The sequence below is a fragment of the Chiloscyllium plagiosum genome, unplaced genomic scaffold, assembly GCF_037043375.1.
Source record: "Chiloscyllium plagiosum isolate Xiang-an unplaced genomic scaffold, Cpla_swu_hap1 HiC_scaffold_7, whole genome shotgun sequence".
NCBI classification, from domain to species: Eukaryota; Metazoa; Chordata; class Chondrichthyes; order Orectolobiformes; family Hemiscylliidae; genus Chiloscyllium; species Chiloscyllium plagiosum.
The window spans coordinates 24,333,162-24,353,066 of record NW_028270145.1 but is presented as its reverse complement, the minus strand read 5'-3'; the positions used below and the strand labels follow the sequence as shown (position 1 = coordinate 24,353,066).

The 19,905-nt window shown below is 38.8% G+C and overlaps 1 protein-coding gene across 5 annotated transcripts in view; it reads left to right on the top strand.

The window, feature by feature from the left end:
• The window catches only part of itgb2 (integrin, beta 2), a 94,849-nt gene extending 75,225 nt beyond the window's left edge, over nt 1-19,624 (top strand). For all 5 annotated transcript variants that reach the window (XM_043693218.2, XM_087988843.1, XM_087988841.1 and 2 more), the window contains 6 exons: nt 777-967; nt 3,970-4,202; nt 4,741-4,963; nt 9,609-9,817; nt 11,291-11,457; nt 15,785-19,624. In XM_043693218.2, the coding sequence (XP_043549153.1) occupies nt 777-967; nt 3,970-4,202; nt 4,741-4,963; nt 9,609-9,817; nt 11,291-11,457; nt 15,785-15,850 (1,089 nt within the window). In that variant the 3' untranslated portion in view covers nt 15,851-19,624. The remainder of the gene's footprint in view (nt 1-776; nt 968-3,969; nt 4,203-4,740; nt 4,964-9,608; nt 9,818-11,290; nt 11,458-15,784) is intronic.
• The last annotated feature ends 281 nt before the right edge of the window (nt 19,625-19,905 follow it).

The following is a 19,905-nucleotide window of genomic DNA, read 5'->3' as shown; positions in this document are numbered from 1 at the left end:
CTAACCTGTTCACTCTTGATTAGGGGAGGAATTTTATTTGGGGAGGGGTTTGTGAAGAGAAACCGTCTGGTATTATCCAGTTGAGCTCCTTAAGTGACCAATTATTATCTATTTAAGAATATTTTCAATCGATAATGGTTGGACGCCCAGCATATAGGTCAAGTCAAACTCTGGTGGAAAAGATGAACACATCCATCCATGGTCCATTTTCCTGATCAGAGCAGGCCCGTGCATGAACCTTCCATATGGCCTCCACCCAACTCACTGTTCCAGCCAGTCCCCTCCCCATATCTGCTGTATCCCCCTTGTGTGGCCATGCCACCAGTAAATTGCTTTGTCCTTCGTCACTTTAACTCATGGGTCTAAGTCCAGACCGAGCATTGGCTACTGCTCAGGTTAGCCATCAGTTATTTGGCACTGGAACTCCTCCCGATTGAGGGGTGAAGTCCGAGCCTCAGCTAATTGTCACTATTGTATTGTAAGGCTGGGGATTAACTGACCTTGGCAGTCCTTGTTCATTGGCAGGACAGCAATACCAATTCTTAAAAAATGTGTTCTTCATTCAGAAGAGAAAAGAAGCTGCAATGAACAAACAACCAATATGAAATGAAACAGAGATAGTCAACTTACTGGATGGGGGAGAATTATTTAACTGGCACGCGATGGAGATGCAGTGATAGGTTTTTCCAACTATGTATGGATTTTTGCATGGAAGAAATGTAATATAGAAAAACCTTTATGTCACTTGACAACAGCACTGATCTTTTTCTTTTCAGATAAGTTTCACAATTACAGTTACTGCAAAAAAATGCCTGACTGAAAAACAGTCCTTTGAGATTCGACCTTTGGGCTTCACTGAGAAGTTGGAAGTTTCACTGCAAATGCGGTGTGACTGTAAATGTGATGACAAACCTGACTTGTCTGATCATTGCAGCAACAAGGGTCGAGTCAAGTGTGGTGTATGCAGGTAAAATTAATACTACCCAACCTCCTTAAGTCTGTTTCAACTCTCAAGGAATACTTCATATCCTTTCAAGTCGTGAATAACTCAGACCAAGCAAATGTTTGATGTCTCAAAGTCTCTGTCACTTCATGACTCCAATTTTTCTTTGCAATCTTTCTCTTCTTGTTGCATTGTTCTGCCATAGTTTTGATCCTCTGTATCTCACTCTCAAGTCCAAAATACATTGATATTTTCCTCTTTTCTATACATCCTTTTTGTGGCAATGTTATGTGTTGTTGCACCACTCCGCATGTCAGGTTGCCCGTTTAGGTTCCCATTAAGTCTTTCCCCTCTCCTTAAACCTATGCCATCTAGTTTTGCACCCCTCTCCCTGTCTGTCTTGATGGTGGCAAAGACTACTTTTGATTCACTCTCGGATGTGGGCCCTGCTGGCTGGCCAGCATTTATTGTCTGCCATTGCCTATCTACCTATCTATTATGCAAGACCAAAATGAGTAATGAAGTTTATCCCATGCTCAGGCATCATCCTACAATCCATGTTCCCTTCAAGTATTTCATTCGTAGCTGTGGAAAATGCCTCATTCTGCTGACAGTGACCCTGAGCTTCCCAACATTTGTCGTCTTAATTTTCCACCACACTTCCACTCTGACCTTTTTGTGTCAAAGCTTTGCTACAGTGTTCCAATAAAACATAACATAAGCTTGAGTAATAACACCTCATCTTTTGACTTGGTATTATACAACTTTTTGACTCAACACTGAGTTAGTCTTCGAGATGTCCAGCATGGAAAAAGACCCTTTCATTCCAACTTGTCCGTGTCGACCAGTATCCTAAATAAATCTAGTCCCATTTGATCCAGATTCCTCTAAACTCTTCCTATTCTATACTATCCAAAGGCACGCATCACCTTCTGCATGAAAAAGTTGCCACTTAGGTCCATATTAAATCTTTCCTTTCTCTCCTCTCTCTATGTTGTCTAGTTTTGGACTTTTTTTTTCTTCCCCCAACCCTGCCTCCCCCAACTCTTGCAAATATCTTGTCTGTTCACCATAACCATGTCTCTTATGATTTTATAAACCTCTATAAGGTCACTGTGCACTCTCAAACACTCCAGGGAAAATAACCCCAGCCTGTTCAGCCTTGCCCCACTGCTCAAACTCTCCAACTCTGGCAACATCCTTGTAAATCTTCTCTGAACCTTTTTCAAGTTTCACACCATCCTTTGTATAGCAGGGAGACCAGAATTGCATGCAGTATTCCAATAATGGCCTAATCAGTGTCCTGTACAGCCACAACATGACCTCCCAACTCCTGTACTCTATGCACTGCAAATAAAGGCAAACAATCCAAATGCTGCCTTCATATCCTAACTCCCTATGACTCCACTTTCAAGGAACTGTGAACCTGCACTCCAAGGTCTCTTTGTTCAACAACAGGACCTTACCATTAAGTGCATAGGTCTTGTCATGATTTGCCTTCCAAAATGTAGCACCTCACATTTATCAAAATTAAACTCCATCTGCCACTCAGCCCACTGGCCCATCTGATCAAGATCCCATTGTACTGTGAGGTAACCTTCTTCACTGTCCACTACACCTCCAATTTTATATCATCTTCAAATTTGCTAACTATACCTCTTCTGCTCACATTGAAATTATTTATATAAATGATGAAAAGCATTGGACCCAGCACCAATGTTTGTGGCAACTCTCTACCACCACCATCTGATTTTACCCTTGAGCCAGTTCTGTATCCACATAGCTAGTTCTCTCTGTATTCTGTGTGATTTAACCAATCTACCATGAGGAACCTTGTTGAATGCCTTACTGAAGTCCATAGATTCCCACATCGACCGCTCTGCCCTCATCAATCCTTTTTGTTACTTCTTCAAAAAAACTCAGTCAAGTTCATGAGACACAATTCCCATGCACAAAGCCATGTTGACAATCCCTAATCAGGCCTTGTCTTTCCAAATACATGCAAATCCTGTCCTTCAGGATTCTATCCAACAACTTGCCCACCACTGATGTCAGGCTCACCAGTCTATAGTTCCATGGCTTTTCCTTATCATCTTTCTTAAATGGTGGCACAATTGTCAGCCAACCTGCAGTCTTCTGACACATTACCCGTGACTACTGATGATGCAAATAGCTCAGCAAGGGGCCCAGCAATCACTTGCCCAGCTTCCCACAGAAATCTATGGTACACCTGATCAGGTCCTGGGGATTTATCCACCTTTGTGTTTAAGACGTCCAGTACCATCTCCTCCAAATATGGACATTTTTCAAGATGTCGCTATTTATTTCCCCACATTCTCTATTCTCCATATCCTTCTCCACGGTGAATGCTGATACAAAATACTTGTTTAGTATCTCCCCCATCCCCTGTGGTTCAACTCCTTGGTGATCTTTAAGAGGCCCTATTCTCTCCCTGGTTACCCTTTGATCCTTAATGTATTTGTAGAATCTCTTTGGAGTTCAACAACTTTGCTTCCATCTTGTTCTTTTTTTTTGCAGGATCAGTCTTTTATTTATTTCTTTATCCCTTCATTATGTATTCAGATGGCTGCTATGTAGACATTCACCCCTCATTTGGCCCAACTTGTGTCTTTATTACATCCATTAACTACAGCAACCTTTAAGGCTTTTGTACCAGTTTTGCCATTTAATCTTTCCTGTTATATATTTTCTCTTTTGTTCTTCCTCTGACTCAAAACCAATTACATTTCTATCCTTCTTCATTTCTGAGGAAAGGTCTCCTTTACCTGAAGCAATTTATCTCTCGATATGCATGACTCACAAGGGTTTCCAGCATTTGTTTGTTATTTCAGCATCTGCAGTCTTTTGCTTTTGAAACCTTGTCACTTCTGTTACATAGACATTGAAGGAACAGGTGTGAGGGCTTGAACGGTTTTTCTTTTTCTTAACTTGATTGTTATGTTTGCACTTTGCCAATTATATATCTCATTGGGAGAAGTGAGCCTAATTCCAGTTTCTCCTTCTAGCTGCACAGAAGATCGAATTGGCAAGTTTTGTGAGTGTGACCCTGGTAAGCGTTCCACTCAAGAACTGGACGCAGCTTGCCGTAAGGACAACTCCTCAGCAACCTGCAGTAACCAGGGAGACTGTGTATGTGGTACTTGCATTTGCCATACTAACCCCAATAAGAAAATATATGGCCAGTACTGTCAGTGTGATGACCAGAACTGTGAGCGAAACCTGGGTAAATTGTGTGCTGGTGGGTATTCCCTTACAAATATATTTTAGTTTCTTATTTTAATGAACCTATTGATTTTTATTCTTTAATGCTTCTGCAATTTTAATTTTCTTCTTCTTCAGACAACGGAAAGGTCTCATCATGTCTAATTCACTGATGTATCGACTATTGTTACAAAAATACAAAAACATTTAAATTTTTCTTTTGTGTTGCTAACATGCAGCTAGCGTCACGATATGGACCATGCCTTCTCTGCCTTTTCTTTCTCAGGTCTGCTGAATGGGGGTACTAAGGCACAGAGAATGTTTAGTCACTTGGTGAAAGAAATGTTCGTGCAATTCTGTATTTGACTGACAGATAATGCAGGGACTGTTTGGAAACAGTGATTATTACCTGGAGCATCATCGGGATGTGATGGTGCACTTTGTGGGTTATGTTTACCAGTGGCTGGTGCTTGTGCAGCGTGGAAAAGAATGTGCTGTCATCGTAAATGAAGTGGACACAGTTGTGAAGGAGGCTGAAGTGACTATTCATTTTTATCTCTTACATTATCCTCCAGGTCATGGTAAATGTGATTGTGGGAAATGTCTCTGTGATAAAGGCTTTGGAGGAACTGCCTGCGAGTGTGCAGATGCTGATGATCAATGCAAGCAGAGCAGAAACAGTAGTACCTGCAGTGGAAGAGGACAATGCATATGTAATGAGTGCAAATGTTCTGCAGGTTATCAGCCCCCATATTGCAAAGAATGCCCTGGCTGTCCATCTCCATGTCCGACCTATGTGTAAGTACTAAACCTAATGGGTCAGTGAAGACATGGTCTGTGAGAAAGTAAAGATTACTTTAATCGTACAGCCTCCAGCATGGAGATGAAGGTAGTTGTAAAAAAAAATGGGTTGGCAGTTGCTGATCCTTGAGGTTTTAACTGACTCTGGTCAGAAGCCAAGTTTTTAAAACAAGAAGCTACAATTTACTTTGCATTAAATCTCAGAACTGGGGAATTTCTGAAAAAAAAAATCCACTGCTTCTGCAAATGTTTGACAGCTTAAAAATAACCTGAAAAATCATGTCACTTTACTGCAGATTTGAAAGAAAATGTTAATCTTTCAGATTGAAACCCTTTTTGGAGATGAAGATTTTACTTGTCTTTCGTTTAGAAACTTTTATGAGGCAACCTTGGTGCACTCAGAGCATTTCTATTTTAAATGCTTTTTTTTAAAATTGGAGCAATACAAAAATACTTACTGGAGAAGAAATGCCAAACAGCTAATCAAAGTTTTAATTCAAGGCATGAAATCCTGCTGTGTGTCACTAACTTGGGGTAAATCTGACCATTGTTTTGCAAACTCCAAATGAAAATGTATTTGACTTATCTGCATACATTTTGGGAAGATGCATTTTTAGCATTTCAAACCAAAATTAAACAACCAGCTGAAGATAGTTCAGTGAGGCTATCGCATAAATCTTCAGTACAGGACAAACACTGAAGCTGTCTCTCATAGTGATGCTGAGTCAAGTAAATGAAAGCGTGGTCTAATTTCTTTGAACTTTGTCCCGCAACTCTTTCTCCAATGCACCGATTTATCCCATTGGTGCTGCCTCCTGCTCTCATCTGGAATTGGAAAAGTTAATCAGTTTTGCTTCCAGTTTCGATCATTCACTCACCTTCATCTGGTCCATCTCAGACTCTTCTCTCCCCTTCGCTGACTTTACTGTTTCCATTTCCAATATCCACTGACTCCCACAGTTAACACCACTACACTTGTTCACATCCTGCTTCCTGTAAGGACCCCATTCCATGCTCCCAGTTTCTTTGCAATTGCATCTGTTTTAGTGTTACCCTTTTCTCCTGGGATGCTCCCAATATGTCTGTCTTTTTCCTCAGGCAAGGATATCCCCACCATAGTTGACAGGGCCTTTAGCCATTTCTTATCCTAACCCTTCCCCTCCTTCTAAAAACGATGGGGGGTTCTCCTTGTCCTCACTTGTCACCCCACCAGACTCCACATTCAAAGGATCATCCTCCTATCATTTCTGCTACTTTAAGCAAGATGCCATAATCAAATAGATCTTCCCCTTCATTAGCATTCCTGATAGCCTGTTCCATCTGCAACACATTCGTCTTCTCTAAACACCTTTTCATCCACCATGGCATCATTGCACACAATTGCAAGTAACACTTGCCCTTTTACCTCCTTTCTCACTCGTCAAAGGCACAAACACACCTTGCAGATGAAGCATTGATTTACTTGTCCTTCTTTCAATCTAATCTAATGTATTCACTGCTCACAACATGGCCTCCTGTTACCTTAAGGCTGAGTGCAGACTGGGTGACTGCTTTATGGAACACCTCTGCTCTGGTCACAAGAATGACCCTGAACTGCTTGTTACTTGCGATTTGAATACAGCATCTTGCTCACATGCGAACATTTCAATCCTAGGCCTGCTTGTGGTAATCTAGCAAAGCTGAACACAAGCGCAAGGAGCAATTTTAAATCTCTCATTACATATTGCCACCACACTTTCAGCCTTGAGGATTCAGCATTGAGTTCAAGCATTTCAAACCATGAACTTTAACCTTCATTTTGATTACACTCCTCACTGACTCTATCTTTTTCCATGCACTTACAGATAGAACTGACCTAATTTCTGTGATTAACACAACGCGTTTTTGCTCTGAGTCACATTCCCAATCATTTTCACTTGTTCCTCTTTACCCCTTTTTCTTCCCCTTCAATTCCCAGGAAGATTTCTTTCTTTCTCCACATGCCAGATCTGCTCAACTCCAGTATCATTTTTTGTTTTTAGTTCTGATCTCTAGCATCCATTGTCCTTTGCTCTATTTGCAATTAAAAAAAATACACTGCTTTAATGCAATAAAACATTGCAGGCATGTCACAGGGTGTAACTGGAAGAATGGGAAGAAACCATTCAGAGGTGGGAAATAAATGATAAGATAAGTACAATCGTCAAAAAATGATTTTAGTTCAGAGGAGCAAGATGGAAAATCATTTCGGTGCAGCTAAAAATAGCAATGGAAGGAAGTCATTTGTGGGAGCATTGAAAGGTCCTTGAACAATTGATAAACCATGGAATAGAGTATAAATCAAGAAATAATGGAGGCTGTGAGACAGTACGGTAGAGGTGATATCTTTCAATAAGTAAGACAGAGACCGGGCTAATGCTGCAGGGCATGGGTTCAAATCCCACATGATAGCTTTTTGGACAGAAATTTGAATTCAGTTAATAAATAGTCTCAGTCTCAGTAAAGGTGCCATTAGCTGTCATGGTTGTTAAAAGTTCACTTAGTACACTCTCTTGCCCTTTAGGGGAGGAAATAATCCACCATTTTTATCTGATCCAGCTTCTACATGATTTGACAAATCATTGCTTTCTAGTTTGGTTCCAGAGCACGTTGTTCCAGAGAACTCTCAGACTTGGCAATATGTACTAAGACAGAACTAATTCATTATCTTATAGTGAGAGATTCTTTGGCAAGGAAAGTCATAAAACAATAAAATTCCACTGTTTAGGCTGAGGATGAGCAACCTTGGTCTGACACTCATACATACTTAATTCATAATCTTGGTGGGTTGTTAAAATAGATTATAAGGGAAGATAAGGCAAATAGAGTAATAGATTTCAGGAGATGTTTCAAAACTCTGAATAAAATATTGCACTAACAAAGGAGAAGGTTGCATCAGCCATGGCTAAGGAAATTACGGATGGTGTCAAATTGAAAAAAAAATAGTCTGTGATGTGGTGAAAATTAGCAGTATTTGAGGAAAATTTCAGAAACCAGCCAAGGATGACCAAAGAAAAGAGAAATTTGATTGATAGTAAACTAGGAGGAAACATGAAAAAAGGCAGTTTAAGAGCTTCAACAAACATATAAGCTGGACTTGATGGCCTACATCTTAAAAGAATGTGGTGGAAAACTTGTGGATACATGGCTTGTCATATTCCAAATATTCATGTAATCTTCCAAAATCCATTGAATCAGTAAAGATGCTAATGAGTTGACAAACTCCTAAGGTAACTTCTCTAAGCAAGAAAGAAGGGAGACTGTAAGTAGGAAATGATAGGTTCAGTAGCTTAACATTTGTCTTTGGGGAAAATACTGGAATTCATTATAAAGGGTGTTGTAGAAAGACACTTAGAAAATCTTAAAACAGTCAAGTATACTCAACTAATCTGTATACAGTTCTGACAATGGATCCAGGGAAAAGGCAAGACCACTCAGAACTAAGGCTGCTGTTGTGGCTGTCCCTTCATTTTGGAAGTCTGGATTGTCATGTCCTAAATGTAGCCATAGCCTCTGCTGAGTTATGGAGGCAGCTCTAATTTCTTGACAGCTTTTGGTAAATTCATCGTCCTGAATTTTAATTCCAACAGGCAATCAGCTGTCTGTTTGCTACAAGATCCAGTAGACTTTTGCATCTTCATAAGCTGTGAGTTTCCCTGCTCTAATTTCTCCTGCTTTCACTCTTTTATTCTAAAATTGGGAAAATGATGCCCTCAGAGCAAAATAAGGAATCTCTCTAATTTAAGACAGATGGAGAGGAATTTCTACTCTCGAGTGGTCATTAATCTTTGGAATTCTCTTCCACAAAAGTGCAGTTAGCAGCTAGGTCACTGACTGTATGCAAGGACTAGATAGATATTTTAACCCTTGATTCCTTCTGAATATCAAGTAATGTGGAGTTAAGGCCATAACCAGATAGTTTTATTGAACAATGGAGCATGCTCAAGGTGCCAACTGAAGGGGACATTAGGGGAGGTGGACAAAAACTGGATCAAGTAGGTTGGTTTTAAGGGGTGTCTTAAAGGAGAAGAGAGCTAAAGATGCAAAGCAGTTGGAGGGAATTCTGGAGCTTGGGGTCTGCACTGTTATAGCATCACCATCAATTTAATCAGGGCTGCTCAAAAAGCTACAATTAGATATGTAGGCGAATGCAGAGGTAGGAAAGATATGATTCCATGGATGGATTTGAAAATGAAGACATAGAATTATAAAATTGAGGCATGTCTGGACTGTTCTCCAATGTAGATGACTAAGTACAGAGTGATAGGTGGGACTTGTTCATAATAATGTGGGCAGCAGAGAGAAACTTTTTTTTTAAAAAGGTGGAAGATGGCAGGCTGTTTCTGTGCAACTGAATCAACAGCTCATTCCTCCAATCACTTCTTAGTGACAGAACATAACAGTTGTATTGACAGTTTTGTAAATCGCAACATTACAGTTCCATATTTTTGGATTTTCTGACCCTATCACAGCCTTGCTGTTATGATATTTGCTGAAACCAAAATAATGAAATTCATTAAAACCTATTTGTTTACAGATACAGATCAATGACCTATCTTAGACTGTAATGGAGTAATGAGAGTACAGTTTGTGACCTCAGCATTTCTCTTTTTATTTGAGACAGACATTGCATTGAGTGTCTTGGATTTTCGAGTGGTCCATTCAAGGAAAATTGCTCTTTAGCATGTAAAAACATAAAACATAATTTAAAGGAAGAACTGGATGACAAGAATGCATGTAAAGAGAAAGACTCCAAGAACTGCTGGATGAATTTTGTGATGATAGAGTTAGATGGGGTTTCACAGTATCATGTACTTATCAAGAAGAAAACAGGTTTGTGTAACTGTTCTTCCTTGTAAATTTTAAGTGTAACAAGCGCACAAATGGACAGACATATGCTCAATGTAGCAGTTTTTGTTCTTTTGTTAAACAATACTTCACTGGGCCATGAAGGAATCTTGGTCTCTATTGGATCGGTGAATATATCCATGTGATTGATGTCAATGGATCGGAATACAATGAGGGGTGGCACAGTGACGGTGGTTAGCACTGCTGCCTCACAGTGCCAGGGACCTGGATTTGTTTCCAGCCTTAGGTGACTGTGTGGAATCTGCACATTCTCCCCGTGTCTGTCGTGGGTTTCCTCCGTGTGCTCCAGTTTCCTCCCACAGTCCCAAGATGTGCAGGTCAGGTGAACTGGCCATGCTATACTACCCATGATGTGCAAGTAAGGTGCATTAGTCTGGGATAAGTGTAGAGTAAAAGGGTATGGGTCTCGGTGGGTTACTCTTCAGAGGGTTGGTATGGACCTGTTGGGCTGAAGGGTCTGTAGGGATTCTATATATAAAAAAACTGCCTTAGGTTAAACGCTCGTGAGTATTTCATTTTGTTTCCTCTGAAATTATGTAAGGCTCATTGAGTTTCTGCTTTTATCGCTCCTTTTGTTATAATCTGAGCAAATAACAATAATGGCAGTGGAAGACAAATGTGCACCATCCTTTTCATGGTGGAAATTCTTACATAAATCTGTGCTTTCCCCAACAATTGTAACATTGTCTTTGAAATTCCAAATGCATAAATTTGAAAACAGAATTAACTTTCGCAATACCAAAACCATTAATTTTTTTTCCTTGTCTCATTTCTTGGCATGGCTTTTTCACTCCTGAGGTGACTAGCACAAGTTGGGAAGTTACCTGGCTTGGCATCTATGCCTCAGGAAAGTCCCTGAATGATTTAATTTTCATTTTGCTGGTGTGTGGTTTGAGCCTGGCCTGCTGTCTTGAGATGCAGACTAGCATTTAAAGGCCTGCCTTGGTTCTGTCCAACTTTTAGCCCACTTGTTTTCGTAACCATTAGGCCCTGAGTCTCACTCTTTACACCCTTTCAAATTCTTTCCACCTACTTCCCATGCCCATACATGCCAAAACATGTTCCCACATTCATCCCAATGGCCTCCCATGCCCTCAATTAGGTTGAATTGTGTGTCATGTGTTAGCAAAGACCGCCATGTCAATCCAAGCTCCACTGGGAACAGGAGACAGACTTGGAAGTTGCATGATGCAAATTGCTTCTTCAGAGAGCCAGCACAGACTCAGTAGGTTGAATGGCCACCTACTGTTGTAACCATTTGATTTACTGATACTGCAGAAATTACAAGGTGCTTACTTGCTTCACCAGTGCACTCATGGGTTTCTTAGGTAGGCACTTGGAAGAACTGCACTGGATGGAATTGTGTTCAATCATAGATTCCATTGCCCCAAACATTTGAAGCATCTGTGAACCACTATTTTGACTTCATAATTTCAGAATGTCCTCAGCCTCCAAATGTTATTGCTATTGTTGCTGGTGGAGTGGCTGGTGTGCTTTTGATTGGACTGGCGATTCTCTTGATCTGGAAGCTGGTGACTGAGCTCTACGACAGAAGAGAATATAAAAAGTTTGAAAAGGAGCGAGCAAAATCAAAGTGGAATGACGTACGTAGAAATGATTTTTTGTTCTTTATGATAAATCAATACTGCTGAAACTGCCATACCAATCTTCCATTGAAACCATCCTACATCACCAGTATGTTTGGACTTTTGCCTGTTAAACGTCTCCACACCTTTAAAGGCATTATATTTGTAGGTAATATTTTTTTCTGCATCACATACCTCATTTTTTTGGAGATCTCAGATCATGTGACTGCAGAATGCATGAGAACAACTGCTTGAGTGTAAAGCCTGCACAAAAATATTTGTTTAGTCATGCTCCTTATGGACAACTGCAGATTTGTGAGTGTCAGTCGTGTAAATGTTAACTTAGCAATTACACATCAGTCAAATCAAACTCACTGGTGGGAAAATTTGCAGAAACAATATGCTGGAATAGAATTAATAGCTACATTGGTAAGTGTTGGTTAATTCAGGAAAGTCAGCATGCTGGTCTTCAGGAAACATCATGTTGAACTGAGTTGCTAGAGTTTGAGTGAGTATCAGTGAGGGCAATGCTGTTGATGCACATGGACTACTGATGTGCCACATGACAGACCTGACAGCAAATTTATATCTCATTAAAAAAGGAATAAGCAACATGGGTATGGAAATGGATGTGTGGCAGGAAACACGAGTGGTTATTGGATGTTCTTCAGTAGGAGGAGATTTGGAGCAAGTTCTCCAGAGGTCAATGTGACGACCCTTGCTTTTCCTGATATATAGTATAGTAATGACTGAGTTCTTGATGTAAAGGGCACAATATAAACATTGAGAAGTGATGTGGGGTCAGAGGACAAGGAGATGATGCTGAATTTGTATTAGAAACTAGTTTGGTTCTGGAATATTCCAATTAATTCTGGGCACCACGATTTAGCAAGGATTTGAAGGCTTTGGGAAGGGTGGAAAAAAATTCCAAGTGTAGTGCCAGGGTTATGAAGATGGATTGGAGAAATTAGAACAGTTTTCCTTGGAGAAAGGAAAGCTGAGAGGAGATCTGATACAGCTATTCAAGATCATGAGGGGTCTGGACAGTGTTGATAGGGAGAAGCTGTTCTCCCTCATGGAAGGATGAAGAACAAGAGAGCACAAATATAAAGCAACTGATAAAAGAAGCAAATGCAATGTGAGGAAAAAGCTGCTTCACAAAGTGAGTAGCTATGGAATGCATTGCCTGAACGTGTGGGAGAGGCAGGTTCAATCAATGCACTCAAAAAGGATTGACTGTTATTTGACAAGGAATAGGGCACAGACCTATGAGGGGAAGGCAAGAGAATGGTATCAAGTAAAGTGCTGATGTAGGTAGAGCCAAATAGTTTCATACAATCAAATTCTATGATCCTTTCTTCTCATCTCACTTCTCATCTTCAACCAGCCACAAGTATTTTGAAAACTGCAATAAGTTTGTAGTAGTTTTAATTTGTCTGAAAAGAACTATAAATATACTACGGATTTAACAGAAACATACTTTTTCACATAATAAAAAGACTGCAGGATGTTGAACTAGCTTTTATAGACAATGAATTACTTGTAACTGAAAGACAGTTTTTGCAAAGCAACATCCTACAGAGCAATGTTTTCCTTACCAAATCATGTTTTTTTGTAACTCATTTGTGGGATGTAGATATTGCTGGCTGGTGAGTATTTATTGCCAGTCCCTAGTTGCCTGTTTTCGCCATGTCATTTGAGAGATTATTGTCCAGGGTAATTGGAGAGGGCACCCATGCTTCACTTTGGAATATTGTTGGGGGATCTTTCATAGATCCAACTGAGGGCGCAGATAACACGTTGGTTTAACATTTAATGCAAGACACACCACCTTCAACCATTCAGCACTCCAATTGCCAATCTAGATTGTGCTGAAGTTTTCACTGGTTTCTAGCTCAAAGCCAAAAGTGTTACCAACGAGCCACTGTGTTTGATATTTTTCAATCATCCTGTTCAGACATGTTATGACACACCTCAAACAGGTGAGATTTGAACCTGGGTCTTCTGCCCAAAAGGTAGAGACACTGCACAAGACCCTTCTGAACAACTGTGCACCTTTCACTTTACTGACTGATTCCCAATTGGTTCCAAAACAGCAGATTGATCAACACATGCTCATTAGGCCCTCGCTCTGGTTGGACTATTGTGTTCCATGCTGGTTCCACAAATTCTATACCCACATTTATTGTTGAAAATAGTTTAATTAAACAGGAACGGGAAGCAACAGACCTGTTAGTTTATCAGTTATGGGCAAGTTATTTGAATTTATATTTAATGAATGAACAGTTGGATTCCTTTTGAGTGACAGAGAACCAACATGAATTTGTGGTGGGTGAATCATGTCTGATTAATAAAATAGCATGTTTTTGCTTAAGTCACTAAAATAGTATCATAGGTAATTTTGATGTTAGTTTTATTTTCAGAAAACTTTCAACAGGCTCCAGCTAAGAGACTTATTACTAAAATTAGAGTGCAAGGAATCAAAGTCAAATTAGCTCAGCACACGAGGAGAGTGAAAATAGGTATCTACTGAAATTGGAATGAATTGACAGATGATGTTCCACAAGGAAAATCAGGCTCAGAGCTCAGTTATTCAAATTATTTATTAATTTTATACAATACAATAGAGAATATGTATTCAAGTTTGCTGATAACATAAAGATTGGTGACATAGCCATAAGTTCAGGCAGGGCATAACATGAGAGAAATATTGATAAAATGGAGTTACAGAGGAATGGCAGTGCAGAGATTGCCAATTTTGACTAAAAGGTTTCAGACTGAGTCATACTTAAATAGGGAATCTATGAGATTTCAGGGTTCACATAGAAGACCTCTTAAAATGTCATCATCAGGTCCAGAAAAAAAAACTGAGGTTCATGGATTTTTCAACATTTTAACTGGAAGACTAGAAGATTAAAAAAACAGCTTTTGTTGCAGCTGCATAAATTTCAATTTATCTGGAGTGCAGTATACAGTTTTGGGCACTGAACCTTAAAATGGGGAAAAAATTGGCCATTTGAAGGAGTATTGCACATCCTCACCAGAATGTAAGAAAAGGCTTCGAGGTTTAGATTTTTAAGAGAGGTTGCATAAAGAGAGGTCTTGTGCTCCCTAAAAATCGAGATTGAGAATTTAAGCTTTTCTGTGTTGTTGATGGCTATGTGCATGTATAAACAAAATTTTAAAATTCAGAAGGGAAGTTAGAAAAGACATCATCAACGAAAGGATGGTGGAAATATAGAGCTCTCCTCCAACAAAAAAAATGAGACTTACTCTATTTCATAATTAGTTGAATTATGTGCTTTTGTTGAATAAGGATATGGAACCTGGGAGCTTATTGGAATTAACATGAGTAATGATCTTCCGAATGGCAGAACTTGGACAACAATTTGAATTTTCTCATCCTGTTGTTTTTGTTTGCTGTGAAAGCAGCTATATTTTTCAGACTAAAATGTTGACGTTTCTGTTCACGTTTAATCAAGTTAGCACATATTGAGGGCTTTGATTTGAACTCCAGGCTAATGTTTGGCCGATGGCAGCAGTGTGAATTAGGAATCCACCTGGTGCACTGGAAATGAGGCCTGGGCAATTGAAACTGTGGACTTCATTAAAATCCCATTGACTGAACTTCTACTCATTCAGGCAATAAGCATCATAAAATCATGATTTCTTGGAATGATTTAGCACAAAAGGAGGGATCACCACAAGACATTCAAATTTTAAACTCATCTTGCTGTTGATGGTTAATGTTCTGAAAGTATGTGGACTTTAAAGTGAGGGCTGAATAGATATAGAAAGAATATTATACGAGTGTGATGATGGAAAAGCACAGATGGTGATGAAGCATCCGTGGAGCAGGAAAATCAATGTTTTGAGCATAAACTCTTCATCAGGAATCTTCATTAGTGTGACCATCTGTGCTTTTCCAGTACCACATTCTTCGACTCTGATCTCCAGCATCTGCAGTGCTCATTTTCTCCTCGAACATTATCCATCTATCTTATTGGATTCCATGGGAAATTCCTAGTTTTGAAAGCAAAATAGGTCTTCATGATCAATTAGAAGGGAGTCAGATTGGTCCAAAATGAACGGAAAGGTGGATGGAACAACTTTTCCATACCTAGGATCTTTACTGATCCAGTAGAGACAGGGGTTGGATGAAAATGCCAGATTAGCTTTGTCTTGGTTTCCCAAATTAGTTTGCTGGGTCTGATAATAGACATCAAATGCTGAATATGCTTGGGTTAAATGGCTTGTTTGTGTCCTCCAAATCTGTAGTTCTATGTCATGTTAGTTAAGCCACATTTCAAAACTTAATTTTTGCTATGTTGTGTGTCCCTACTAGGCTGACAATCCATTGTTTAAGAAGGCAACCACCACTGTTTTGAATCCCAACTTCAATGAAGACTGAAGATTTGAATGGAGCAAGAAATGATTTCATGGGTTTTGCATCAACAAAGTCCGTGTTTTAAGAGAACTAATTTTCCTGCTTATTTTATGTATTCTTTGCAAACTGTGAAGGTCATTTGATTATAATTCATAACTCAGCAGAAGAAGCAATGGAAGGGGTTTCAACCCTCAAACTTTTCCCGGATTCTCCACTCTAATTTTTCTCTCTCAATTCCTGGCCTCCCTTAACTTCCTTTGGCTTTTCTTCAGGGTTGCAGTATGGTGCTGATGGTCCACATGCCTGACAGGTGGCCAGTCTCTCAATCTTGCCAGCTGTGGCCAAGATATGGAGATGAAAAGTAATTGTCATTAATTTCAGCAGAACCTTCAGAAAATGTGTTCTTTCTTTGATTGCTGATTTCAAACCAAGAACATTCCTGCATTTTCCCTGCCACCAAATTAATAGCCAATCCAATAAATCTGAACAGTCGATGAAAACTGTTCTTCTGAAGGTGCACTGTATGATGGTTGGTTCATTATTGCCATTTTCAGCCTGTAGTAACAGGTTGAAGGGAGGAGGCTTAATATAAAAAATTAGAGCAAAGTTCAAACAATTAAAATTACGATTCAATTTGAAACCCAGGCTAGCACTCGATTTTTGATTGATAACTATTAATGTTTGTGCCAATACCATACATGTAAGTATTAATTACCAGACATTAATTGTAAATTGACAGCATTTGTATCAGTTGCTAATGCCAATGCGTAAGTACTCAGTTTCAAAGCATCAATATCTGTCTCAAATGCCAATGCCAGCTTTCCATTCCCCGTTTAGCTGCTTGTGACTGATTCAAATGTCTGAGTAATTGCTTGAGAGCTTATTTTTAACATTGTCATTGCAATGTTGGAAACTGGAAATTTTATCAAAATGTTATTATTTTCTCATAGCTTGATGGATATTTATGATAAATTATAAATCAGTCAAATTAAGATGGTTGAAAAGTAACAGTCCTGATATACATCATTAAGTAGATTCATGAAAAATAAGGGCTTCAAAGATTTCTATCTCTTCTCTGGTAGTTCCATCTATGGTCATTTTCATGATCAAAATATCTCCCTAATGAGTGAATTAACAAGTCACCTTGGTTTTGTTAATATTAGTAGTGACAATTAGAATGACTATTATTTGTGTTCAAATCATAAAGTATTCAGTCTGATTTTTTTTTTTGAAGAGTTTCATCAACCACAGAAATACAACTGTCTCAGTTCATGTATATCATCAAGTGCACCTTTACACAGGCGACAGCAATTTTATTTCATTTCTTTTTACTTTTCTTTTAAGATTAACATTTGCATGCAAACAGTTGCAGATTAAGTACAGAAAGTGATCAGCTGTCAGTGCCATAAAACTGCTTCCATTGGTGCGATTCAGAATATGGTATAAAACTTGCACTCAGAAATGCAACTTGCAATCCAATGCATAAGTGTCGAAGAGACAATGCAACTCCTGGTTTCAAAACAACTGCTGTTCAACTTTCAGGAGTTCAGGAGCAATTTATCGGTTGCAAATGTTTTAAGGGATTCTCAGCTAAGTAGATCCACTCAAGATAATCTGGATCAAAGTTTTAAATTATGAAATTGAGATATTATATGAGGCAAGTCCTCAGAATTGTATGAGTTGATGTTGACATGTAATCAGTGCAGAAATTGGATACATGATGAGTAGATGTAGTAATTTAGCCTATCCATTGGGAAGTTTACAATTGCACTTTTGTACAGAAGCATGTGTGAGTATCGGATTATATAAAATTTCTCCTGATGACTGTTGTACAGAATTCATAGCAGAGATAGCCCTGTTTAAACATGTTAACCGAGGCATGCTTCATCTGCTTCCTTGATTGATGCATAAACTGCGAGAAGAGGTTCAGAACAGAAAAGAAAATCCCCATTCAATCATCACTGACTACATCCATTGACTTCATACTGGCACAGGCTTAATCACACTTTTGACAGTATGGTGTCTTATTCAATTCCAGTATATATCTGACTCCTCTGACGGAAAAATATCCTGCTTCAGCCTCCATATCATGGTTTTAGTTTGTTTGCTTGATGGACAATCAAATACCTCTCTTCCCCTATTGTCCTTATCACTCTTCACACTTCATAAATTAAAATTTATCTAAAATGTTGCTGCTGTTTTCTTTTCCCAAACAAAATTATGCAGTTCTTTTCCTCTAATCCAATCAACTCTCCCAGAGCACAAGGTTACCCATGTGGGACAGAGATAAGGATAAATATTTTCTGATACTGTAGAATTTGTTACAGCAGAGGACTGTTGAGACTGGATCATTAAGTATATTCAAAGCTAAAGTACTTTAATTTCTAATCACTGAGGGAATCTAGGAATCAAAGCAGGAAAGTGGAATTGAGGTTGATTAGGTCAACTGTAAACTCTTGAACATTTGAGTTGACTTGATGGAGCTTATGTCTTATGGTCTTGGGGATTCCAGGACCATAAAACCTGAAATATAAAATGATTGTCCTCTGATTAATACCATTTCTCCCATCTCTTCAACTTCTTATTGGAGTAGTCCAAACTCACCATTCTTCTCAATTCCAACTTCAGGTAAGTTCCCCACTTCATTCTCCACATCTTTGGTGGCTATGACTTCAACTAGCTAGATTAAACTCTTGAAGTACTTTTGCTACTGCCTCCTTTCCAAGATCCTTCTTTGGCAATATTTCCTAACCCTTTGGATTTTCATTTCTTTTTCCCCTCATGGTTTTGTATGGACCTTTACATGTTTCCATGTTAAAGATACACAAATATAACTGCAAGTTATAATGCTCCTGCGTGACGAGCAAATGTTTTGTTGCAGTTTCTCAAGTTTTCTTCGAGTCATTTATGAAAATGGTGGCAGCCATTCTTTGAATTGTTGAAATGGTAAACTGTTTTGCATTTGGCAGAGGCAAGTACTGAAAGTGAATTTTTGGAAGTGAATTATAATAAAAGTCTCTGCCAAATTTAACACTTGAGAAAAAGAAACTGACTATTTGCTGACCACAATGAGTGCAAACAGTTGTAGTTGTGACCATGAAATAACTGCTCTCGATCATGGAAATCTCCAGAAATAAGGTAAACTGAATCTTCCCTAAAAGGGATTGGAAAAAATAGAAACATTACTTTTCCACCACTTCTGTTGAAGGTAATTCTCAAGATATTTAAGAGCAGATTCCATTGTAATTGACAAATTTAACATTTCAGCATCTGCACTGAAAATTGGATAAACTCTAACTGTGACTGAAATTGAATATTTTATCTAAAATGTGCTAAATAGAAGTTTTCAGTATGCCGTTGGGCAAGTAAACATTGCACCTTTTGCTCAGCATATTAAGCTTTATTCCATGCACAAATTGTGGACTCATACCCTGCTTGTTTGTGAGTGGACTATGATGCAGTCAACTAAAGGAGAGACTCGTTAAGACAATGTGATATTTGCCAGTGTGAATGAGATACTGTTGCGAAGGACTGAGAAATAATAACCATAGTAGAGAGGTTTGGAGATTTACAGTCACAGAGAAACTAGTCAAAAAACAGTATTAAAAATGGCAAGAGCTTTGAGAACTTAATTTTGTTGTTGAATGAATCATTGCCAGCTTTAAAATTTTTGTTTAATGTATCATAGTGATAAAAATATTTTGTCTTTATAAAATGAACTAATTTTTTGAAGGATAACAAAAGATGTTAATAGACTGTAGCTCAGTTTTGTCCTGAATTAAAAAAAATTGTAATTGATTGCCATCTTTTCTGGTGCTATTTTCAATGTTTATTGATTTGAAACAGAACTAAGAAATAATTCTGTAAACACAGAACCCAATCCAGATTTCTAAATTTCATAAGAGCAATGGAAAAGAGATAGAGTCATAGAGACATACAGCATGGAAACAGACCCTTCGGTCCAACCCCTCCATGCCGACCAGATATCCCAACCCAATCTAGTCCAACTTGCCAGCACCCGGCCCATATCCCTCCAAACCTATCCATATACCCATCCAAATGCCTCTTAAATGTTGCAA